General features: G+C 40.8%; 1 protein-coding gene across 5 annotated transcripts in view; it reads left to right on the top strand.

Moving 5' to 3' along the window:
* The window catches only part of tjp1a (tight junction protein 1a), a gene marked incomplete in the record, with an annotated part of 50577 nt that overhangs the window by 20494 nt on the left and 3431 nt on the right, over nucleotides 1-26652 (top strand). The window contains 30 exon segments of one of the 5 annotated variants that reach the window (XM_035682538.1): nucleotides 2622-2678; nucleotides 3656-3780; nucleotides 4048-4150; nucleotides 4370-4691; nucleotides 4928-5034; nucleotides 5745-5913; nucleotides 6115-6250; nucleotides 6862-6873; nucleotides 7692-7730; nucleotides 9897-10036; nucleotides 10581-10686; nucleotides 10992-11142; nucleotides 13068-13176; nucleotides 13293-13512; nucleotides 14721-14905; nucleotides 15109-15204; nucleotides 16096-16122; nucleotides 17980-18062; nucleotides 18473-18683; nucleotides 19594-19694; nucleotides 19773-20123; nucleotides 21036-21287; nucleotides 22489-23319; nucleotides 23487-23569; nucleotides 23783-23965; nucleotides 24129-24250; nucleotides 24331-24590; nucleotides 24908-25062; nucleotides 25148-25368; nucleotides 26558-26652. In XM_035682538.1, coding sequence (XP_035538431.1) covers nucleotides 2622-2678; nucleotides 3656-3780; nucleotides 4048-4150; nucleotides 4370-4691; nucleotides 4928-5034; nucleotides 5745-5913; nucleotides 6115-6250; nucleotides 6862-6873; nucleotides 7692-7730; nucleotides 9897-10036; nucleotides 10581-10686; nucleotides 10992-11142; nucleotides 13068-13176; nucleotides 13293-13512; nucleotides 14721-14905; nucleotides 15109-15204; nucleotides 16096-16122; nucleotides 17980-18062; nucleotides 18473-18683; nucleotides 19594-19694; nucleotides 19773-20123; nucleotides 21036-21287; nucleotides 22489-23319; nucleotides 23487-23569; nucleotides 23783-23965; nucleotides 24129-24250; nucleotides 24331-24590; nucleotides 24908-25062; nucleotides 25148-25368; nucleotides 26558-26652 — 5052 coding nt within the window. 5 annotated transcript variants of the gene reach the window in all.

The following is a 26652-nucleotide window of genomic DNA, read 5'->3' as shown; positions in this document are numbered from 1 at the left end:
AGGAAGTCCAGTTGGAGTAACAGATTGATGCATTTATTATTAGCATGTGCCAAAACACTGCACAGCAGTTTGTAATTCTCTCTGGCAGGATTTTACAACTGTGAAAAGTCATGGCGGCAAGTATTTTAATTTTAACAAGGACAATGACATGTCAACAGGAGGATGCTATTCACGTTAGGTTTGGGCTGATCATACAAACGTTTATCTCTAGGTGTTGCATGTGACTCAGCTGCTCCTGAGTGTAACATAATGAGAGCCATGAATGTGAGTGCCAAGTTTTCCCACTTTACCAGCCTTAAAGGAAATGACTGTTTGTGTCCACTGAAACACCAGAGGACCTTGAATTTTTAACAGATACTGGAAGTGTTTGTATTAACAGCATAATGCAGTAACTTGAACAAGGAAAACAGAACTTGCTTCCCCGCTTCGTCAGCTCAACTGCGACGCGCATTCTGCCGCTGCTACGTGTACCGCAGACAGAGCGGAGAGTATCGTAGCATTGTCTGTTTTTAATTTGCCAGAATGGCTCATGATGACGAATGCTGGTTCTGTTGGTGTGCGCAAAATCAATGCGATTTAATTCGTATGGACCGACAAAACCAGAAACCGACCCAACCCACGTTACAGTTAACGTTAAGTAATCCATGTGCAAATACGCTCTTCGCCAGAGGACCTGTGTTGTTTTTCTGGAAGGCCTGTGTGAAAACACAGCCACAGAGGATTGAGTGTCACACACCTTGCTCTGAAGCAGCAGTATTTAAGTATTAAAGGTCCAGTGTGTCAGATTTAGAAAGATCTATTGACAGAAATGGAATATAATATTTATAGGTATGTTTTCATTAGTGTATTATTCACCTGAAAATAAGAGTTGTTGTGTTTTCTGTATCTTAGAATGTCTTATGTTAAGTTGAAAAAATCAATTGACACATATTCTGTTTAGATTCATTGAAGTATCTAGGAGATCGGCGTGCTCTTCTTTGTGTTCGGTCTTTTTCACAACAAATCTACAGTATTATGTGTCAGGGCATGTCAACAAACACCAGACACTCTCATCAGCTGGCTCTTGGTCTGTGTCCTCTGGCAGCATGGCAGTGTGAACTGTTTAGTTAAGTTAAGGGAAGGTGATGACAGTAATGATCATGATGATGTCAAAGATGATGGGTGAGGTGGTTTGGGGATTAGGTGATGATTAAGGGGTGAGGGAGTGAGATTATCACGATGATAGGGTGGACAGATGACATGGTGTGTTATTTTAAAAAGCTGATTATAGAAGTTGTAGTAAATGAGCACCCTTCCACGTGTGCTGGTGTTTATGTCTTTTCCTTCCCATGCCACATTGGACTGTGCTCAGCACTCTGCCACAGACAGCTGTACCATCACTCCCCGCAGGCAGACAGACAGACAGACAGACAGGACAGCAGTGTTGCTTCATCAGCTGGAGGGAAGCAGCGTAAAGCTGTAATTTAAAGCTCGGGACATAGCACTCTAGGAGTTTACAACAAACAGTCCTTTGAGACACAAATGTATGAGTGTCTTTGACCTAATAGTAGTAACATTTTTCTGTGCCTCGTGGAGTAACCAGAGTCAATGTAAAACACTGACAGACTTGCAGACACATTAAAAAAAGAAGAAGAAAGCTTATACTAAAGGATGACTCTGACATAAAGAGAAACCTGTGTGATGTAACTGAATTAGAGAATGAGTGAAAGTAAAGGATGCCTGCCTAGTATCTGTTTAATCCAGTGTGGCAGGTCATAGCAGCAGCTAAAATACCTTCTTTGCTTTAGCTCTCTCAGATCACCTAGCCAGGAATAAAATAGGAGTGTTCAGTCAGTCTCCTGAACCTCAGTCAGTCTGCCGGCTGTTTACTCATGCTGCTGTCATTCATAATCTTTTCACATGTAGACTTTTATGACTCCAGGACTTAGTTGTGCAAATAAGCAATAGAGTCTACCTTGCTGGTAGCCAAACAACAACTCTGTTTACTGAAACTGAACAGGATATGGAAACACTAAGTGTACATGTAGTTTTTAGATTGTCACTCTTAATCTGAAGCTACAAATAAACTATGTGTTGTTTGCTGAGTCAATAACCTTTTGTGTGTGTTATTAGTCTAAGTCTTTACGCTGGTCGAATGTGCTACATGTCTGTACTATAAATAAAACAATACAAACTATAAAATAAAATGAAACATACACATATAAGAAAACAATATTATAAATAATAATTATTGTCTTCCATTGTAATTGGTTCCATCATGTTCAAACCTGTTGAAAGGCATCCTTAGCGAGCAGTGAAGCCATTTTGCATACAGTTATATGCTGATGTATTTTGACATGCGCTTACAATGTTCATTTTTTCTTTACACTTTCAGAGAGATGTTGAGGTAACTTCATGAATAGAAAAGTCAAATCATTAGACCACTCACTATATTGCATTAAAATGACCATAGAGTTAGAGTCATATGGAGTCTCATAGTCCACAAGAATGGAACCTCGTAAGCTTCATAAATCCAGTATTCGTTGCAGCATTATTGTAATACATAGCATTTGGATACACGTGTACTTCAATCAATTGCCCTCAAGATACTGATCCTTTCCTTCTTGTGTCTTGTGTTGTAGAGTGCAGCGATGGAGGAAACGGTCATATGGGAACAGCACACAGTGACGCTTCACAGGGTAAGTGTTTACAACTCTTTAATCCACTCTCCCCTTTCTTCTCTTTTGTCTTTTTCCCTCTCTGCCTGTCTCTGGTATCCTAATCCTGCACTATGTCTTCACTTTTTCCTCCCTATTCTCTCTGTCCTCTGCCCATACACCTCTTTTCTCTCTCTGTACTGAGAGGGCCAGCTGTAGCAGCAGGATGTGTGGTACTGAAACAATAGTCAAGGAACCCAGATGGCAGGAAACAAGGCTAAGGAAGACAGAAATCAGCATCCACTTCCTTACTACTTCATTTCACTTCCTTCCTGTTGGCAGCATACTCTTCTCCTTAACGCAACTCCAGGGAAAGGGGGGATGGTAGTTTTCCTCCATGTCAACCTTCCTCCAGGTTGACTATCAAACTATTTCAAGCCATAAGCCCCCAGAGATAGCTGATTAATTAATACACTCGTTGTCTTGTATGCTAAATATCTAAATGTACTTTGCTTTGAGACAGTAAACTCCAGTCAGTTGATGCTGTTGTGCCGTGGGATTGTGTAGAGCACCTGTCTAGACTGGCCTGCTTGCTGTAATCTAATTAGTAGCGGCTTTATTGAGGCTGAAGGAGCGCCCAGTGTGGCCTGCGGTTCTCAGCCCTGCGTCTCTTCTGTGTTGTTGTGGTTGTATGATTAGCCATTTCCATCACATGGCTTGTTACCTTGGTGCTAGCTGCATAAAACACAGCAGTCATCAAAACCTCCATGGAAACCTCTTTAGAAAATAAGCAGAACAGCTTACACGTGCATAGCTTTGTTCTTGTCCACAGTGAAGGCCCCAGTCTGTTAAAGCCTTCTTTCACTGCACAGAACACACTACTTGAATAACAGTTTCACTGATAATTAGCCTACAGAGAGCCCATTAGCCTTTTTGTTTACAGCACAGCTCAGACAGCATCAGCATCAGACAAGTCTAATGTATGGCAGTCAGTAATGTGTGTATTCATGTGTGTGCAGGCCCCAGGTTTTGGGTTTGGTATTGCCATCTCAGGTGGAAGAGACAACCCTCATTTCCAGAGTGGGGAGACGTCCATTGTGATATCTGATGTGCTGAAAGGAGGTCCTGCGGAGGGACTGCTGCAGTAAGTCTGGACTATTTCCATCAATATTTTGTGTTTTATAATAATTCAGTATTTTTTGCTTTATGTTAATATATACATGTAAAAGAGTTGTAGGAGCACTGTTAGTTTGACCTCAGAATTAGTTAAAGTAAGCTCTTAATTATATATTTTCCTGTTCCATTTTATTCTATATAAATGTCTACCATCTTGGAATGAATGTTACAGATTTGCATAGATCTCTATTGATAACTATTGATGTTAATTGATATATTTTTTCTAATGTTTCAGAGAAAATGATCGAGTGGTGATGGTCAATGCAGTCTCTATGGACAACGTAGAACATGCGTACGCTGTGCAGCAGCTCCGAAAGAGTGGCAAAAATGCAAAGATAGTGAGTTTGACACTTAGGATATTTACCAAACTTAAATTTGTGTGAAATTGTGTGAATCATAGCGACCACTGATGATGGATTTCAGAATTGAGGTCCACTTACTTTGAATTGTGGTTTGACGGAACGCTTTGTGCAACATTAATAATCCTGTCATATTTATCTCAGACGTGAGGGAGATCATAATTGCCTTAACACTCAAAACTTCCTGTCTATTCCAAGACTATACGTCGGAAAAGGAAAGTGCAGATCCCTGTCTCTCGGCCAGGGGACAGAGAGACGATGTCAGAGCACGAAGAAGAGGACAGTGATGAAGAAGATGGCTATGAGCGTGGTCGTGGTGTCCAAAGTGCCTATGAAGGAGCAAGCGGGGGTACTGGCACTGGCAGGCGTCAAGATCGCGAGCGTAGCAGCAGCAGCAGGCGGGACCATAGTGCCTCGCGGGAGCGGAGTGTCTCACCACGCTCTGATCGCCGATCACAAGCCTCCTCTGCTCCACCCAGGCCTTCCAAGGTCACCCTTGTCAAGTCCCGCAAAAATGAAGGTGGGCAAAACAATGTCCAGGAAAGGCTGACTGTGTATATTGTGTATACATACAATTTACATAAAATTAAAAAAACATGTTATAATAAAATAATGTATGTACATATAAGACGACACATTTGCTGCTCACAGTACAGTTCAGTCAGAACTTAAATGTGGATTAATCTTATTTGCTGAGAACAAAGAGATGGTTAAGTTGATGTGCCCTGTTAATATTGCTTTGTTCTACTCTGAAAGCAGAATATGGACTGCGGTTAGCCAGCCACATCTTTGTGAAGGACATCTCCCCTGAGAGCCTTGCTGCCAGAGACGGAAACATACAGGAGGGAGATGTTGTACTTAAGGTGAGTGAAACAAGAGCACTGTTTGCATGAACGAGTCTGTGAGTAAGACAGTGGTTTTGAAGTGGGTAAAACACAGTAATGGGGAAATGAACTGATAAATAGATAATATGAATATATGTGAAAGATGAATGTGTAAAGAAATAGCTTTAAATAATTTCATTAACAGAAGGAGTGAGGTGAAGTGAAAGAGGAATGAGTATCAGGTATTCTTTTTACTGAAAACCTGCACTAGTCTGCTGTTGTAATCTGTGAGCTGCTGAAAGTGGCTCACAGAGTGAGGTCACAGTTCATTAGTATGCAGACTCACCAGCAGGAATACCACACATTCCATTATTCCTTTGAATTGTTATCCACTCAATCTCTGAGGAGGGAAAAATCCTCCTGCACAGTAAAGAGATGCATTCAAAATCCAATTTAGCGTATCGGTTATTCTGAAGAGAGGCAGAGGCATGTTCTAGTTGAAATGTGTGTGAAATCATTTTGCTTTAAACTATATTCAATTCAATACAACTTTGGACTCTCTTTGTCCTTAACAATGTAAAAACATTGTAAGCCTAATTTTGTGATATTTAAATTTGTTATTGTTAATGTGAGGGAGAATTAGGCCATTCACCGTTACAATCACAATCTTTGCCTTGTGTTGGTCCCATAGTTTTGAAAAGCATTGTCCATTCAGTTCTTGTGCTGACCCACTCCTCTTCCTTTGGCAGATCAATGGCACGGTTACAGAGAATCTATCACTGATAGATGCCAAGAAGCTGATTGAGAGATCAAAGGGCAAGTTGAAGATGGTGGTGCAAAGAGATGAGCGAGCCACGCTGCTCAACATTCCTGACCTTGATGACAGCATCCCATCAGCCAATAACTCCGATAGAGATGGTGAGACAACAGACATGTAGCATTTCCTTGTTGGATGTAGCTAGCATTTGATTGCACAAGCTGGGACTGACGAAAGACAAATTTATAATGTTTTTAAACAGTAAGGAGGAATAATTCCAATCATGAATTCTTTCTTGGCATTTTAACTCAATCTTGATTTATTGATTAAACTCGAATAAATGTTTAATTTAAATTTTGCAGACATTTCAGAAATACATTCACTGACATCAGAACATTCCAATCGATCCCACGGGCGAGGTAGTCGATCACGTTCCCCTGACAGGTCCGAACCATCGGACCATCTCCATCACTCACCTAGGCAGATCAGCAATGGCAGGTAAGCAAAGGACACATGCATACTGTTGTGACTGCAAATCTGGTGATGGGACACAGCTATCATACATCCATACTCCCACCACCACCCCACTCCATACATCATTTTCACACCCACGGGTTACTGGGTGCTGAGTAAGTACCTTGCACCAATAATGCATAAGTCAATAGATAAAGACATTGCATGCATAAACCATCACACTCCCTCTGGAGCCGTCACTGGAGTTCCAATAAAGCCGTGCTCTGGAAGGGATTGATTAATCTCCTCCTGGTAGGGAATTGTGTATGGTCTTGTTTTGAAAGTATACTAGATCTTTTAACTATTTTCTGTACAGAGAATAACCTTCAAACGGTATAAGGTTGTCTGAGTTTCTAAAATCACTCACTTGCAAAGCTAAGTTTAATTACTATGTACTATGTGTTTCCATTACTCTAATTATTAATGTAATTGGCTTAAACATTAGTGCTCGAAATAAGATCTATATTTTATATTGCATATTCGATTAATGTAATCTAGCTATCATTTGGATATACTCTGTACACATTATCTTTCAATTCATTCTAACGTTCATACTGTCTCTTTATCCTCTCTTTGTTCTCTTTTCTTACTCCCAGTTGGAGCTTCCAGTAAGTTATCTTTCTGTTAGTTTAGAGTGTGCAAAGCTTCTTGTAGTTGACAAATACATAGATGGCAAATGAGAGCTAGAGGAAACACGAGCAAGTGAAGCGTCAGTGTGATGCTTGAGCACTGTAAGCCTACCGGGCCAGAACAAGTAAGTACTGAGTCTAGTTGAATGGGACAAGATGAAGAGCTCTTGCAGACGTGAATGTTCTGTCATTGGCTGCAGTGAGAAAAGACGGAGGGTATGTTGCTGGCTTCTGATCACAGTGAATGGTTCTGTTTGATACTGTGAAGTATCCATGCTGCCTTCAAGCACTTGTTCTGGATTGAACTGTCAGAGTCTTGTATAACCAGACCTCCATTTTGTCATGTTTATATGGGCCCTGGGGTGCAGACGATGTGGGCTGTCAGACTCCAGAGGTGCTATTTTAGAAACGTGTCATTTCAAACTCATTGATAATCAAATAGAGGCACTTTTCTCAAGACTTCTGTGATTTTGATGAGATGAAGGTCTGATTCTGTGAGATATGGGTGCCCAAACTTGCTGTTTATAAACTCAAAATTTCTCACTGGAACAGGTATACAAAACTCATATACAGCTTAAAAAGTGGTCTTATTGAGATGTTACTTACATTGCTTGTTTGGCAAATATTACACACCTAAAACAGCTGTTGTAGCTGTGTGTTAGCTCCGTATGCTGCTGCTAGTTAGTTTAGCTTTCTGGCTTACTAGTTGCTTGTCAGTCATGTCATATGACTAGATTAACCTCCCATTTCAGTACGTTGTGTCAGACTGTGGAGTAACCATACTTGTTTCAATGCAGGACGAGAGCAGGTTCACTGTTACACAGATTACTTCCAATGTAAGTGAATGCATTCCTCTGATAACAGGCCATCATGTGTTTATTTTAAGCATTTATCGCTGTAATATTGTTGCTGCTCTTTCCCTGATCTCTCTTTTATTTCTGTGTACCAAATATATGTCCTCCCAGAAGCAAGAAAACTAAATGTTGAATCATTTTATTTTTGTATACCATTGCACATTTTGTATTAATCTGGTAAACACACAAATTGTCATAAGAGGAGTTGCACCTGCTTCTCATGTGGTTGTGGTTTAAGAGGTAACTGAGGAAATAACAGTGGGACTGTCACTAGATGATGATGTAAGGCAAGTTTTCATTATCTCCCAGTTTAGGATGGGAAAAAGGAATTTGACATACTTCCCACAGTGCTTTGCCCCAAGCCAGATGGTTTCACTTAACCTGATTGGCTGTCTGGCTTAGAGGCATTCTTTTGCCTAGGGCACAACCCTATTCAATGTTTTTGAATACAACAGATCATCATGAGCATGAGTATATTGTGTGCACATGTAAAAGGCTCTCTGTGTTGTCTCTCAAGGAATTGAAATCTTAATAAGCGTCATGGTTCAACTTACAGATACATTTGTGTGAGTAATTCATTTTTGTTTTTAAAATATGATTTAGTTTTTGTTAATGGTATGTTTAATTGTTAGATGGTTAGTTTATAACATGGACATTTTGTTTGTTTTGCCAAGTGGTGTTGGTATATCTAGTCAATTTTGTTCTGTAAATATTCTGAAGCTTGTGGATTTGAAATTACAGAGTCCGGGACTGTTAAGCAGTGTAGAGATTTAGTACCATTTTTTGAATATTTTGTTGATGTCTCTACAGACAAATCTCTCCTTCACTTTTTCTGTCTCTTACTCACTTGCACTCTTTTGCCTGTACCCATACTGTAAGAATGTGTAAGCGAGGGGATTGAACAAAGGCTTCTGTCAAATGGTGTTTGTCAGTATGAAGCCTTTTTTTAGCACTATTCTCCAGCAAGGAACAGCAGATTTAGGCCACAACACTCTCTCTCACTCCTCTCTCTCCTCATGTCTCTCTTTTTCCCCCCATCTCTCACACTCTATTTCTCATTCATCCATTACACACACTCTGTCTCTCTCTCCCATTAGAGTTCTGTTATTTATCCTCAGGCTGCAGCTCTCATTAACCCTTCTCCCTCCACAACAAACTCCCATACAGGTTTCTTCGATGCTGAATCTGCATATATCAGATTCATGTGTGAAATTTAGGGACCTAGAAAAGGGCATTCTGTGGAAAATACTCTGAATACGTTCTGCAGCTGCACAGCAAACAGGTTAAACCCTGAGTATAAATGGATATATTCATACTGCATGAGCAAAATGAGAGAATGGGCATGGGAGAAGTTTCCTAGTCTGAGCTGGTGGCACAGTCTGCATCTTCACATCACATTCCTCTACAAAAGCTTCTGAATACAGCTCAAGTGCTGTGCCAGCCGGCAGTCATGTGACCAGACTGGAATTCAACCATTGTTTTAAGCAGCAGAGTCTTTTCTACTCTGTTAGACTTAGCCTAAGAGACCTCCCTCAACACACACACACAGTTTCCCCTTGTTTATTTTATCCAGGTTAAACAGGAACTTGGACTGAAAAGTATCCTTACTCAAGAGTTTATGTTGGGAGACTTGCTCTGACTTTTCTTTCTTTGCCTGTGTGCTTTTATTGGAAAGGTTACTGAATCATCAATAAAATGTGAGTTTACATCAATCTTTTGATCAAACATTTTTAAACTCTGTCTGGTCCAAATGAAGTTAATATCACTTTCTGTTTGGGAGTTTGGTTTGCCCTTGACATACTGCATAGACCACAAAACTGAAAAAAGGAAAAGAAAAAAAACACTGAAATACAAATTTGCTGGGCAAATTACAGAACTTTACATCCTTCTTTTAATTGCTTATTGTCTTCTCATCCATTTTTCTGTCCATCTGTCCATGCTATTTCCTCTTGGGTTCATTTTAGTGTCTGTATCTTTCTGGTGATGCCAATACACAACACTTACAGAACACACAAAGTCATCCTTCCACACACTGAAATCAGCAAAGATGTTGCAGTCATTTAAGAATGCATTAATGTAAACTGTCATCGTCTGTAGCATTGACAGTCAACTGAATTGCTGTGTGTTGTTTTTTTTTTTTTTTTTCAGTCATCGAAGTCGAGATGAGGAGCGCATATCCAAACCAGGGGCCATTTCTACACCAGTTAAAAGTTCTGATGATGGCGTTTTGTCACAGGCCAGCGACCAGGCCAGCTCCAGAGATGACAAACAGTTACCACCACTGCCTGGTACAGAAACCTCTGTCCATCAGCTCTCAGTGCTAAGGAGACCACACTCTCTTAAGTTTTTCTCAGCTTTCAACATGCGTCATATTTCAACACCTCATTGTCATTAGTAAAGTAAGGTTTCAATTACTGCATACTGATGTAGTTTGATCAACTTTTCCTCGGAAGAGCTGTGTCTGAATCAAATTATTATAAAGACAAACTTTTTTTTGTTTCATATAGTCAGACTGTGTAAAAAACTGAACACACTAAACTACTGCAAATGACATTTTCACACATCCTTCTTAGTCTCCACCTAGAAATACTAACTATACATGTCAACAAGTATAAAAACATGTATAATATTGCGAAACAAATACCCATCACCAAATCTGACATGGATTAAGGTTGCTTTCACTTTTACTCTTGGTTTCACTATAAACCAGCACTTGTCTAACTAGCTTTACCGTACAAAATAATGAAACTTATACTGTTCTACATAGAGTGTGTACAAGTTTCCTTGGGATTAAGTTTATTATTCTACTTACTATGTTTGTGTTTGTGGCAGAACCAAAGCCAGTTTATGCACAGCCTGGTCAGCCTGACGTGGACCTGCCCGTCAGCCCCTCTGATGCCCCTGTACCCAGTGCTGCTCATGATGATAGCATCCTCAGGTAAATGCTCTCATCCAAAGTACCTTACAGTCTTGAGGCATGTAAATCAAGTGTTATTCACTTTAATATATGAGTTTATCATAAAACTTTGCCTTTTTGCCATGTACTTGAAATTTTGTTTATATATATATTATATGATTAGAGCACAGATTCTGGTCAGCTTCACACTTCACACAGCTTCACAGTCACACTTTGCTTGCTTGAATATCTAGCTGTGTTTGGTATCTCTTTGAATGATTGTTTTGAAATCCACGCAATTTGCTGACCTTTTTGCTTAATTCTACCTGTCTACCTTTGTTCTGCAGGCCGAGCATGAAGCTGGTCAAGTTCAAGAAGGGAGAGAGCGTCGGTCTGCGGTTAGCAGGAGGGAATGATGTCGGAATTTTTGTGGCAGGAGTTTTGGAGGATAGTCCTGCAGCAAAGGAGGGGCTGGAGGAGGGAGACCAGATTCTCAGGGTATGATATGCTCCATCGCTAAAGCAACAAGTCTATTGTTTGCTTTCTGCAGTAAAAACAGCTTGTACCTGTAATTGTGTGAAATGTAGTTTTGAAATGCTGGTAATGGATCAACAGAACTCACAGCTTTATTTTTGCCGCAGAAACCAGATTTTTTTTGGCCATGTACCGTATGTGTCACTGTTTTTTTAGATGTTAACATGTTAACATGAACAAATGTTTCAATAAGGGAAAGTATCATTACTCGTTGCTTCGTGTTGGATTCAGAATGATTAAACCCAAAGTCTGGCATAAAACTGAAACTGAAATAAGTTGATCTAAGTTGGTTTTCTATTTATAAAATGATGTAAAAACTCTCTTCTCCTAGAAGGGGGGCTGTTCTTTCATTGTTAGTCAAAATGCTTCCAAAAGAACAACTCTGCTGCAATGTAATTTATCAAATGTGTCAGTCTCAGCCGGAAAAAAAAAGTGTTGCAGAGAAATCTGCTACATGCAAACACAGGTTTTACAGTAATCAGGGGTGTTTATCTTTAACCAGATTTCTCCCAATAACATGTTGATTTTGTACACATCTAAGCTCAAAGTCACATGCAGATATATAGACTCTGGCTAAAGTAGATCATTTCAGTGTTGTGTAATTGCAGTGTCTTATCCTAGTATTATATAGCTTGTAAAATAATTCTCAGTTATTGATTCAAGTTTTTGCATTACAGCCAATCATTAACTGTGGCTATTTGTCCCGTATCACATGTATGTAAGTGGGAAAAACATAACAAATAGACAAGCAGTAGCTGCCCACACTAACTTAGATAATCAGTGGTGAAACTATGTGATCCCATGGCCACAATAGTTTTATTTCTGTGTAAATAGATCTTGGGAATACAGTACAATGTATCTGTCAGTCTATGAGTCATTCAGGGCTCTGCCTCGTGTCAAAACTCCCCTTGTTTCCAATGTGAAGACACAATAGAGGTTGTTCTTGCACTCTGACCTCGGAACAGTTGACTTTCTGTCTCACTGAACACTAGAGTAACATTGTTGATGGGATGATGGAAACCCTCTTGATGTCAGTGTTGGATCCATTCTGACATGTTTATACAACAGCTAAGGATTACTCCTGCTATGTTTGATGCTGCAACTGTTAAGCTGTGTAGTAGTGTATTGTGTAAAAGAATACTTAGCCGTACCGTTTTTCACCCATGGCATCAACATTCCTGGATTGCATTTATCTGATAAACAAAGCTGTCCATTAGCTTATCTCCTTCTCTCAATCAATATACTATGTGGTGTTTCTTCCACTCCCACAGTATAGATCTCTTTTTGGTGCCTGTGTGTGTGTTCTCTCCACTGTACAAACACATCTTTGAGACTTCCAGGACATTGTTTTCCATCTTTAGATGGTTTCCTTTCGGTCATGGTGTGCTAGTGGAGATAAAGACGTCAAGCCCTCCTGTTTCTAGGAAGGATAAAGGTGTCTTTCTGAGGTTCAGTGATTCAGTCCATGTGTTTCTGGTTCCCCTGTTGCCCCTCAAGCAGAGTCAATAAACAGCAGTTATTGTGTTTGGGACAGCAGCAGGAGGTGAGGAGGAGGCTGATCACTTGTAGGGGGAATACACCGCCCTGCTCCTGTTGAGGAGCAAGTTTTTCTTTTCCTATGTCCCTCTAATTCTGTGAGAAATCAAGTGGGCGATGGCTTCTAGAGTTTAGTTCTATTTTATTTTTGTCAAATACAAAGGAAGGTAAAGAAAGTTGTTAAAAGTTGAAAAAACGGCAGGAGAGTATGCTTTAATTCAGCAGTTTTCAACAGTTATGCATTCAACAATGAGGATTTAAAAACTGAGTAGGACTTATATATACTATAATTACCTTTTTTTGCAAATTTCGACTGTAAGTTGATATCTAAGTCTTCTGTTCTGCATCTGTAGGTGAACAATGTGGACTTTGCGAACATCATCCGGGAGGAGGCTGTGCTGTTTCTGCTGGATCTCCCAAAAGGAGAAGAAGTTACTATTTTGGCTCAAAAGAAGAAGGATGGTCAGTGAATGCAGTATGAAGTATTGTGTTAGTAGTGTAAACACATAAGGCATCAGAACCAGCACATTGCAAAGGTTGCTGTAATCATCTCTGTTATTCCTTTGCTTTTTCTTTAGTGTATCGGAGGATAGTGGAATCAGACGTGGGTGATTCCTTCTACATCCGGACACATTTTGAATACGAAAAAGAGTCACCGTATGGGCTGAGCTTTAACAAGGGCGAGGTGTTCCGTGTAGTAGACACCCTCTACAACGGCAAATTAGGCTCCTGGCTCGCTATCCGTATTGGCAAGAACCATCAGGAAGTAGAAAGGGGCATCATTCCCAACAAGAACAGGTAAAAGGAGTTTTAGGTCACACCTTCAATACCTGTTCAGCTTGCTGGCACTTTATGAATGGGCAAGGGTGTAGGCAAATGAATAAAAGCATTGTGGTTGATCTGGGAGTAGCAAGAAAGGATTGTTTCCATTTATTATTTACACATTAATCTTGATTTTTACTGCTTATTATGTATGTGTTTTTTTTTATCTGTGATTTTGTTTAAGAAAATGCTTTAGTTCTGTGTTATTGTCTTTTTATAAACCCAGGCAATTTAAAACAACCTGTGTGTTAGGAAAATTGACTACTACAGTGTTTACGCAGAGATTCCTTACTGTCCTGTTGACAGAGAAAACATAGCTTTCAACATGCCGCATGCAACTTTATCACATACAGTCACCATTGTGAAATATATCTCAGCTTCTCTGCCCGTATTAAACCTGCCTCCCTAGATAGTCTTCCAAAACATAAAACCAAAAAATCACACTGAAAAGTCAATAGTATTAAAAAAAAAACACACATCAAAGGACCATTATTATTCAAACCCACTGCCTTTCTCACCTTGTCCTTGTTGACTTATCGGCAGTGATTCAGTTACTTAAACTTTAGGAAAAAAGATGGACTATCATAAATTAATGACTTGGAATTCTTTAATGGTGAAAGGCCAGGGCCAGGGCTTTTATAAATAAAAGTTATCATTTCACTGCATTCTTAAGCCTTAGTTTCTGTTACACACGGTACTGTATTTATATCTCAGCATCACCCAAGTGTGTATATCACAGTAACCTTTTGCTTTGGGAAAATAAGTGATTCTTAAAATAATGAGATTGTGGAAGTCAAAATGCTGACTCTGCTATTTTGCCAACAAGAGATAAGCCTTTGGTTCACTGAAAAACTGTTGTTACATAATATTTTGGCTCCTAATAATGTGAATATTGAGCTATACATTAGGGTGTATTAGCCCCGCAGGCAACATTTCAATTAGCCTAAATATAAATGTCTTTTATGCCATGTAAGGCCAGTAATAGAAAGTACTCCATAATCAGTTTGACAACCATTCACAACTCAGTACTGTACAGTGGTGTTAAAGTTACAGTACCAATGTATCACCATGACTTTTCTCTCCAAACATTAGTCCATTGAATCCCTGAACTATCTAAATTGTATTTGTTAATTGTAGTTTTGACTGAAGTCCTGACAGCTGACCATACACTCTTCTTTGTCCAGAGCTGAGCAGCTATCCAGTGTGCAGTACACCCTCCCCAAAACACCAGGGGGCGACAGAGCCGACTTCTGGAGATTCCGAGGATTGCGAAGCTCCAAGAGGAATTTGCGGAAGAGCAGGGAAGACCTGTCAGCCCAGCCAGTTCAGACCAAGTTCCCTGCCTATGAGAGGGTGGTGCTCAGGGAAGGTAAGAGTACATGTATTGTAATGTCAGTAACAGCGATCAACTGGAAACTCCCATGTGTCTTTATACTTACGCAAGAAATTACAAATAGTATACAGATTTTAACCTTGTTATTTATTAATACAAATGTTATGATCTGATTTAGTATTGTACTTTTAAGTATTACATAATGCTAACCTTTGTGACACGGTCTCGTTCTTGTATAGCTGGGTTCCTGAGGCCTGTGGTTATCTTTGGGCCGATAGCAGACGTGGGGAGAGAGAAACTGGCCAGGGAGGAGCCAGACATTTTTGAGCTAGCAAGTAAGTAATAAAGTACACATCTTCCTCTTCTCTGCTGTCCCTGCTTTGTGTAGGGTCCCTCTGTTTTTAACTTTTCAGCATCCATCAAATATTCACAGCATCAGTACTTCACAAACAGCTTGTTGAGGCTGCCAACCTGAATAAACATTTTAACTTGATTTAGAATTTGATTAAAAACATCTACCTAATGGCTAATTTGGCAGTAAATTGTTAGAATCACAAATCAGACTGAGAGGATGATAAAATAATTATAAACTGAAAGACTGTAGATGTATAAATACAACAACCCCTGATATTTCTATGTACTTGTAACCTAGGGAAGGTTAGAAACATTATATTTTTGTAGTTATTTCCTTTAGTCTTTTTCTTCCGAAATACACCACAGCTATTGGCTGTTTAGATCTTGAGTTTACAATCCAACAAGTAATCATTTTCCACTGGATGCTAAACAAATTTCTTTCAAAAATATTTCCCCATGATTTGCTTTTTTAATACATTGCAGTATGATTAACTCCAGAATACCACCACTATGAGATATTCCCCATTTATTTCAGTAGGTCAGTTAGTTAGTCAAATCTGTCTTTTCCTCTGTTTGTTTATAGCTTCTTTCCTCCCTTTTCCCTGTACTCTTTTACACTCCAAGCAGAGCTGCACACTCCTTTTCATTTCAGTCCTCATCCACTGCCTCTTACTTCATGAAATTGCAAGCATCTTTAATGTGTGGTTTTCATACACTCAGTGTTGAATTTCAATTACTTTAAGTGCACAAACACACATGCCAGCGCAACTACACAGATATTCAAGTACACACCCACATAAAAAGTGATTCCATTCCTTGATGTTTGTTTGCGTAACTCCAGTGATGTTTGTGTAACTGTATTTTCTTTTCAGAAACACAGCAACAACAAGGAGGGGAAAGTATGTCACTTAGTGCATCAACTTTTATTTGTTTTATTTGATTCAGTGAATGGCAGATAATCTGTAAACTGTTGTTTGGTGGCTAGCTATAGATGGTAAAACAACGGGTATAGGGGAATAGCACTTAATTTAGGAATTCACATTTGTCATTACAATTGGCAAATAATGTTTTAGTATATATTGGCATGATACACGGCCTTGTAAAATGATCCACGGAAGACTTGGCACTGAAGGAATATGCAGTATCATACTTACACACAGCTTGTTCTCAATTGACAATGAATGAATGAATGAATCTACACCTGGCACTGTACTTGACTTACTAACTAAAATTACACTTGACTCTGGCAAACAAGATAACATAACACTGATGAACATTGTCTGTGGTTTGAATTTAATATTACTGTTGAGAATGTATTTTTGTTTTCCACTCTTCACCTTCTTGCCCAAATTTAAGTAATTAAGGAACTGTGTGTCATTGTGATATTGCATGTTACATATTGAAGAAATTACTGAATACTGATTAATGTATGCTATCCTTTAATACATACAGCAAGGATTTTATAGTTGAATTTAGTGGTATTCCCCTCTTAATGGCAGGTTGCATCATCTAGACAGACAGCATGTGGAGCTGTGCAGTTAATATGCCATGAAAACTGAGATGTGTGAAGTTCCTTTTCGACAAAATAGTAAGGAAATTATAGAATAATGCAGAATAGACTGAAAATGTTTAAACTCAAACATTTCTATGCCCCTAAAATACCACATGCTATAAACAATTACCATGGCATTAACTGGCCAACTGGAGGCTTTCATAAAAGTGCATCCTGCAGTGGATTATTTATGTATTCATATCCTAAAATAAATATGGTTACACTGTGTGCATTCAAACACATTATCCATACAGAATTATGGCAAAATTGTCAACAAATATTAGGATGACAGGTTCAAAAGAATGTATCAGCATGAAATTTGGTCCAAATGGGTCCTTTAATGGCTTACAGTTCAGACTACAATTACACCACCACTGTGACACAACTCTACAAAAGCGTTTATGTGTGTGTGTGTTTGTTTGTTTGTGTGTGTGTGTCTGTCCAACTATTCATAATGCAGTGATGGAAGTAAAAAAGACCCTAAATTTCTAAATTGAAAGGGACAGTACTGAGTCTGTATACGCTGCTGCATATGCTTACATCTTGACTTGTTGCATGGCTCTATTTATCTGCTCCTTTTTAAAAATGTTTTTGGGTAGTTCAGAGTTTGTTCTTTAGATCCTAGATCCTATTAGCATATTAGAAATGTAGTCTCGCCCTATGACGTGTTGTACTATACTTAAAACATACTGGTGAGATGACTGTCCTTTGAACCGTGTGTGCCTAGGCAGGAAACCATTGCTTATCTTTATGTGAATCATAAACCCCTCTACACATCCTTGCTTAAATCCCTGACGCTTACAATGACACTGTATTCTCATTAATCCCAAATGACCCTCATACTCTTGTATGTGCATATTCCATGCCAATGTTTTTCATATAACACACTTCCTCACCATAATTTATACTGTTACATGCAGTTGCACGCACACATTCTTTATACACCGAATTTGATTTTCCTACCTAATGACTATTGCATGAATTGGCTGCTGTCCTCACTTCGTCTTTACTATCTAGCTGTTGTCACAAACGTACACTTGTCCTCTCCTGTACGGAGATTATTATTCCGTATTTAACAGCTCTATTTATGGGAGTCGACAACTGCACGCTACAAGGATGTCTAATTGGGGCACAGCCTGTGTTTATTGTTGTTTGTCTCTTGTGTTTATGTGATGCAGTATCTCTGTCCATTTGTCTTCCATAGAGAGTGAACCCAGGGATGCGGGAACCGACCAGAAAAGCTCCGGCATCATCCGTCTGCACACCATTAAACAGATCATTGACCGGGTAAGAGAAGCTAGATCTGCACATTTCAATATACAGGCAAAAGGTTCAGATATTAACATCTTTTGACAGATTTGTTATGATAATGAAAAGATGGCAGCCAGCCACAATGATATTTACAGCTCACTGCTGCCCTCTGGTGTACTGCGCTCTAATGTTGTTAAGTGCCTGAACCTCAGTAAAGTGGTGGATTTTACTGTAGCAGGTTCACTTGAGAAAACTAAATCAGACTGATGAGCCGACCTCTTACAAGTGTTCAAGACCTGCTGCACACAATATGTGAAAAGTCATTATAGTTTGTTTATTTTTAATAGTCATTAGTTTACATTTCAACAAAAGGCAAATGGTCACTATATAAAAAAATAAACACATTTTCAACACGTTTATGTTTTTATTTTTTCCTGTGTATAAAGGACAAGCATGCAGTGCTGGACATCACCCCTAATGCAGTGGATCGTCTCAACTACGCTCAGTGGTATCCCATTGTAGTGTTTCTTAACCCAGACACCAAGCAGGGCGTCAAGACGATGAGGACCCGCCTCTGCCCTGAGTCTAGGAAGAGTGCCAGAAAACTCTATGAACGAGCCCTCAAATTAAGGAAGAACAACCACCACCTCTTCACCAGTGAGTCCATTGGGAGGGAGGGAGCGATGGATGGGGGCAACGACACATTTCAAAGGCTGTTGACAATTGATTGCCACAGTATTGGAGACCAGGGCTACACTGCACTTGTTGTGCGTGGCCCTGTTCTGTCAGATGTCTTACAAAAGCTTGTTCAGCACTGACCGTCACCCAAGAGCACGCTCGGGCCCCTTTCTCAGCATGCACTCCTCCTGTCAAGAGATGTGGTGTGACCATGCCTTAGGAGCATCTGTTGGTGATCTAGATATTAGAGAGGTCCTAGAGATCATTCTCCTCGGCTCATATTCAGTCTTTGTAGCACACACAATTCTTCGTATAATCTGCTGTCCTAAAAAATATTACACAGTGAGCTGCACCTCTATGCCTTCATCCACTAGATTTGATTTGTTATTCTCGAAATCAAGTAAAAATACTTGCATATTTGGAATCTGGCACGTGGGACGAGGCCATGCAGAAAGTTACAAGGCACAAAAATTGAGATTGTTTTCTGCTTCTAAGCTGCTATGTTATCTCTAAGATTGAAGGAAAGCAGTTCCATGATTTTGCATGTAAAGTATGTCCTCCTTGTGATTGGTTTGCTCGTTATTCAAATAATACTTCAAAGGTTTTTTAGGAACTATGTTCCTGTGTCAGAGTGACTGCTGGTGATTTGCACCCAAACAGCATAGAAAATGTTAATTGGGTCCCAAAGTGGGAAAATTACCCTTTACAGCCAAGATGCCAATCATGTAAAAGTGACAGAGCATTTATGGGTTAGAGTGCATGTCTAAAGGGAACTTTTAATTATGATGCTATGACCGTACCTAATTTCTAATTGAATAACTGTCAGTACTCATTTGATTGGAGAGATGTTTTTTTATTCTCTTCTGCCTTTCCCTATTTGTGCACCCAGCAACTATTAACTTGAACAACATGAATGATGGTTGGTTTGGAGCACTGAAAGAGATAATCCAGCAGCAGCAGAACCAGCTGGTGTGGGTTTCAGAGGGCAAGGTAAGACACCCACACACACACACACCCATGTAGAATGTAATTGATCTTTTCTCACTCACTTTACTTTTTGTTTCCCAGGCTGACGGGGCAGCTGAGGATGACCTGGACATCCACGACGACCGCCTGTCCTATCTGTCGGCGCCAGGCAGTGAGTATTCCATGTACAGCACCGACAGCCGTCACACCTCCGATTATGAGGACACGGACACAGAGGGTGGAGCCTACACCGACCAGGAGCTGGACGAAACACTGAATGATGATGTGGGTCCACCCACGGAGCCTGCCATCACCCGCTCCTCTGAGCCTGTCCGTGAGGACCCGCCTGTCATCCAGGAGCCACCAGGCTACGCTGGCTACCAGCACACAGTGCAGCCGGACCCCCTGAACCGCATCGACCCGGCTGGATTCAAGGCACCAGTGCCGCAGCAGGTAGCGTTTCTGAGAGCTGCACGTCTTCCCTGTTGTCTGGAGGACGTGGTGTGCGTTAGAAGGGTTTTCTGGAGGCGCTATTGAAGGCACTTTTTTATTTTTACAGTTATTCTGTCTATCTGCTGTTACAAATATCAGTGGGAAAGTGAAACCTTTTGTGGTCAGGTATTTATCGCAATATATAAATATTATACATAACATATATATATATCTATATTTAATATATTATTTATTTTATCTATTTGCCTTTATGTGTTTGTTGATTGATGTTTGTGAGCGTGTGTTTTTTTATTTTTGAAAAGGAGAACATGAGAAGTTTTACTGTTACTCTTGTACTCTGTATTACCATAAGCTGTCTTATTGGTGTGACTGTTGCTAATGTCACTGGGAAAAGGAACTTATGTTTGTGTCTGTACCAGTACTCACCTATGTGCACTTCCTAACTTTGTTTTACCTGTGATTGGGACTGTGACGCTACGACACAACAAAGTATTATGTGCATGTTGGAAATGCCAGTGTTAATCCAGTGTACCTGTGAAATGTATTAATCAAAACCCGATTGGCCGTTGTCATATCCAAATCTAAACGTTTGTCGTCTCTTGATGTGTTAATGAACGTAAAAGGGGGAAAAAGAAACTACTGTATTGTAACCGTAGCATTAAAATCAAATTAGTATACTCTACCGATTAAAACTTGTCCTGCTGCTAATTCCTAACTCTCACATGCCGTTGGTTGATCTACAGCTGTTGTTAAATGTGGAGGCGGGGGATTGGCTGTTTTGAATCCGTGTAAGTCGTAGGCGCAAGTGAGGAGCAGACTGTTGTAGAGGGGCTGTGACGGTAGTAGCGCTTGTTAGTACTGCACCGTAGTGTGTCAGCGCGTGTTATTAAACATTTCTGAACCACTTCACAGAAAGCAGAAGCCGCTGCCGTCCCTAGCATCCCCCAGCAGCCTGAGCCCCTGGCTGAAACAGTGCCCCCTGCTGTCGACGTTACTGTAAAAACTGTAGGGGGTCTGAGCCCTGACGTGGCTCCTGCAGCTCCTCACAGCCAGCCAAGCCCCATCCCAGAGGCTGGCTCACTTAGGAGGCCCACACCTGAGCTAGCCCCTCAGAGCATCACACCAGAACCTCTACAGTCCGGACCAGCCAGTTCAGAATCAAAGGTATCCATCTGACTGTCACTGGACTCTCCGTGACCCGGCCCAGCTCAGCTCGGTCTGACCCGGCTGACCTCCTGTGCTGCTGCTGCTGCCTGTCTACCTACCTACCTCCTGCTGCCACGCTTCTCTCTCTCTCTCCTTCCGCCCTGCATGTCTGCTGACCACAGTGCTGCCCAGAAGAGACAGAGATGTGTGTGTGTGTATTATGCGTGTGCGAGTGTGTATGCGTGTGCACGTGCCAGAGTGCAAGCAAATGCTGGTAAACAACAGTGGGCTTGGAGGTGATGGCTTCGCTGGTATGCCTACATGTAGAGGAGCGGTGGAAATCCTGCGGCTCTCACTGTTGGTTATCCTCTTTGCATGGCTGTAACATGTTTGCCTCATTCTCTGTTAACCACTAGAAGTAGATCTGTTTGTGCTGTATTTATCAGTGCAGATTGAATGGATTATTTACCTGTAAAAGTAGCCATTCATATTCCAACCATTTTATCTGTTTTGTCCTGCGTTTGAAATATAACCATGGACGAATAACGAGGACCAACTAAACAGAAGTTTTCTTCAGATTTGGATGGATAATTAATGGTTACTTGTTAAATATCAGGATTTTAAATATGTTTTCTGTACAATGGGTATGTGCTTGTAATGTTAAATATTATTGTGGATGTTTAAGTTGCCTTTCTAATTGCACCAAGACAGTGGGTGACGTTTTCCCTTGTGGGTGCTGTAGTGCACACATAATTATAAAATAATAAAATAAAAATTAAATTAAATTATTCAAGTAAAATTATTGATATTTCTATGAACAATTTTTACATTTTTGTCAGTTAAGACAAGAAAAATGCCTCCCATTGTTTTTATGCATTTCTTTAAATCAATTTTGTTATTTTTTGTTAATTTAATTTGAATGTTTATTTGCAGTGTACATTGTGATGGTTTTAAGCTGCAATCAGTGTTTGGCTGTGCTGCGATTTCTATTTAATCTAATATATTATCTGACCAGTAACCCCTCCCTCTCAGTTTCTCTATTTCAGGTCTTTCCCTTCTTCTTTCCTCTTCTGCAATTAATTTCACGGACTTGTTTTAATATTCTCCTTTTCTTACTTTAACTGATTTCTGTATGTCTAGTCTTTCATATCACATTTTATTTTAATGGACCGTGTGCAGTTGTCATAACCTTTGTCTTTGTTTTGTATTTGTTTGGTAGATGTTTCAGAAGGATCCATACAGCACAGACAACACAGGGAGAATTGGTCATAGCATGAAGCCTGTGACTTACAACCCTCAACAGGGGTATCACCCTGACCAGCCATACAGAGATTACGACCACCCACCCAGTCGGTATGATGTCAGCAGCAGCGGAGTCAGCAGCGGAGGTGGTTACCCTGAACCAAAGTACCGTAACTATGACTCTAACCTGCCCTACGAGAACAGTGTGCCTCACTACGACCAGCAACAGTGGAACCCCTACAGCCAGCCGCTCTCTACTGCCAACTCCCAGGGCTACGATCCCCGTTTGCCATACGGTGACGGCCCCGACTCCCAATACACCCCTCCTCTTCGCTACGACGAGCCCCCACCTCAGCAGGGATTCGACGGACGGCCACGCTACGGTAAACCGACGGGTCCAGGGCCTGTCCGTTACGATGATCCTCCACCCCCTGCTCCAGGGCCTGACCTGCACTACGACCAGGATTCTCACCTGAGCACCTACCCCTTAGCTGCCCGCTCCCCAGAGCCCGCTGCCCAGCGTCCTGGCTATAACCAGGGACCAGCACCACAGCAAAAGAGCTACAAACCTCAGCAGTATGACCCCGTTCCTGTGAACTCTGAAACCAGCCCCACACCACCTCCAAAAGTAGAGGCTCCCTCGCCTTCTCCTGCAGACGCTCCAATGCCTGCCCCTGCCAGAGAGGAGCAACAGGATGACCCCGCCATGCGACCACAGTCAGTCCTAACAAGGGTCAAGATGTTTGAGAACAAACGCTCTGTGTCCGTGGATAGAGCCAGAGATACAGTGGAATCTTCTGGGAACAAGGTAAACTGTTTAGCATTGCTGTTATATTACATAAGCCAGCTAATTCAGTTACAGTAGTTAATAATGTATTTAACTTGTACAGTTTCTTTTCAGCTCCACAATAGAAGTGAAGATTCGCGATTCTTTTTTTATCCTACTAATAAGGTTCCTTGCTTTTTCTACTATAGGCAGCTGATTTACCTTTGAAAGCAGGTGGAGTAATCCCCAAAGCAAATTCTCTGAGCAACCTGGATCAAGAGAAGGCCTTTAGGTGAGCCTGTGCTGCTGTTACTGTTTTTTTATTCACTTGATTTGTCAGAATAATATAAATAAAATTGTGTAATTAGTTTATTTTAATTTTACCATCATTGGCAAATTTGTTCAAGCACCTTCACTTTGGTCATTTGTCATTGTAAACTCCTCTTCCTCTGCTGTGCTCTCACTTGAATTTAACCTGCTTTACTGTTTTATCTCACCAACCCAGAGCCCCAGGGCCTCAGAAACCTCAGTCCAACGTAGCTGATGACATTGTGCGCTCCAACCATTACGACCCTGATGAGGACGAGGACTACTACAGGAAACAGCTGTCTTACTTTGACAAGCTCCAGGCTGGTCCCAACAAACCCCAGCCACAAGCACAAGCACAAGCACCCCATAACTACCCCAGGTAATGCTCACTCCCATCCAGTTTTTCCTCTTAGATTTCATAGATATAGAATATTAATGTGTCTTTTCTAACTATCCTTGACGTAATTTGTGGGTTTTTTTCTTTATGCTTTGGTTATTTTTACTGTGAATCTGGAATTGATGGTTTTGGTCTTGTGATACAGGACAGAGTCAGTGGAGAAACCAAGTCCAGTGGAGAAAAAATATGAACCAGTTCCCCAGGTGACACCTTCTCTGCCACCAGCCTCTCTGCCACCAGCCACACTGCCCAAACCTGCACCTGAAGGTAAAATTTACCATTTTAACTAAATAGTCAGTGACACATAGTGAAGATCTCTTTGCCTGACTCTTATGGCTCTTTCACAGCCAAGCTTCCTGCCCGAGAGGACACTGTCCAGACCAACTTCCTGCCTCACAAGAGTTTCCCCGAGAAGTCTCCAGTTAATGGCACTAGTGAACAGCCTCCAAAAACCGTCACTAGCACTGGGGCTCCACCAGTATCCAGCTACAACCGCTACACACCCAAGCCCTACACCACCTCTGCCAAGCCCTTTTCTCGCATGTTTGACAGTCCTAAATTCAACCACAACCTTCTGCCCAATGAAAAGCCTGAGATTGCTCCAAAGGTAAGCCATTTATTTTTAAGTGGTGACTTTAGTGCAGCACTCTAAAGAGAGTCAAATAAGTAATGTCTCGTACTTTCTTCACTGTATAGTTCATTTTTTTCTCTTATGTAATTATAATTTTGTCACACTTTGTTGTTGGAGGTTACAAAAATAAGCCTCACTGTCTAACTCATTAATGTATAACTGCATCAAACACATATGTCATAGGTGTCTGGTTAGGCTGTCCATTTACTGAAAGTTAATCCACATACACAATTTTCAGTGGCCGTGGTATAAAGTACCATATATAACACGTTACCATCTTGTGTTTGGAACAGGGCCGGAGCTCCAGCCCAGTGAAGCCTCAGATACCCCTGCAGCCCCAGAATACAGATCATGACAGTGGCCTGGACACTTTCACACGCACTATGGACCACCGCTCCAAACACCAGCACAACAACATCAACGCTGTGCCCAAGGCCATCCCTGTGAGGTAATGACTCAGTCTGACTAGAGTTGAAATCTAAGTTTATTCTGTTGAATATGAGACTGTGACAGTAAAGGTATCTGTCTACCAGCCCCAGTGCCCTGGACGATGATGAGGATGAAGACGAGGGCCACACAGTGGTTGCAACAGCTCGAGGTATCTTCAACTCCAACGGTGGCGTCCTGAGCTCCATTGAGACAGGTGTCAGCATAATTATCCCACAGGGGGCCATCCCTGACGGTGTGGAGCAGGAAATCTACTTCAAGGTCTGCAGAGACAACAGCATCCTGCCACCGCTCGACAAGGAGAAAGGTAACTTATCAAAGATAAGCCGGGGGGGTGTCTTTATTCACATCTAAATGCCAGTTCAAATAGTCTGTTTTAGGGAGATATGCTGTATCTAAAGTAGGGCTGTGTCGATTGACTGTGAAGACCACTGAAGAAACGATCACCAATTGCTGATGCCCCTGCTGATTATAGGATAATTTACTTAAGCGTCAAGTGTAATCTATATTTCTATAATGACAATGTAAAAACACTGTGACACTGTGAAAGGGGTCGTTCTTAGTGGTGAAGTTACAGAGAATTATTACCTGAATCTCCCTTCGACTCTACAGAGCTTTATGGGGAGTTTCAGTTCATTGTTTAATTGTCTGGCCCTCAACTTTAATGGTTTGGTTCACTCTCACAGCTCTCATATTGTTGTTTTTGGCCAAAACACCCAGTTATGGGAAAAAGCTAAAACCCCTCTGTACCTGTTCAGCACAAAACAACAGACAGATGCAGTTAGAGACTCACTGGTGAAACATTTAGCAGCTAAAGAGACAGATATTTCCCTCAGGAGTTAGAGACCTAAAACAGCTTAATTAGAGTGAATATTGGACTTCAATTTGCCAGAGACATGACTCCAAATAAATTAAAATGCAACTGTCAATATCAGCTTAAAAGGTGATGATACGTGAATTATTTCACAAGTAGTTTCTGCTGCCTCCAAGTGGCCAAAAAATAATTGATTGCAGGTTTAAATATGTATTCATTTATTTATTGGTCAGTGAGATAAAGGTTATAAACTGTATAGAAATCCTGATCAGTCTTTGGTGGTAGTCCACAAAATGAATATTTGTTTTACATTTAGCACCAGAATACCGTTACAAAAAACAGCTGTGGATTGTGCTTCATGAGTTGTTAATTTAATTTTATTAAACTAAAGTCTTCATTAGTTTAAGTCAGCTGTCATCTATAGACTGTATTATATGTGCTGTATCTTTCTGACAGAGACAGCTGAGTGAGGCCCCCCATAAATTAGTCTTTAGGTTTCTAGCATAGATGTGCCCACAAGGAATCAAATTAAGAGTTTTGATACACTATGATATTCCCAGTGATATAAAAAACACAGGCCTTCCAGCACTATAGGAAAAAATGCTTTTGAGACCTGCTTGTGTGTTTACTTTGAATCGTTCTAAATTAAGTTCATAACCAAATTCTGTGTTTGTATTTACAGGAGAGACTCTGCTCAGCCCTCTGGTGATGTGTGGACCTCATGGCCTCAAGTTTTTGAAGCCTGTGGAGCTACGCTTACCTCACTGTGCGTCTATG

Source organism: Morone saxatilis, unplaced genomic scaffold (genome assembly GCF_004916995.1).
Source record: "Morone saxatilis isolate NCDOM2014 unplaced genomic scaffold, NCSU_SB_2.0 Contig11, whole genome shotgun sequence".
NCBI classification, from domain to species: Eukaryota; Metazoa; Chordata; class Actinopteri; family Moronidae; genus Morone; species Morone saxatilis.
Note: the sequence above shows the minus strand (reverse complement) of the source record. Positions and strands in the feature narration are given on the sequence as shown.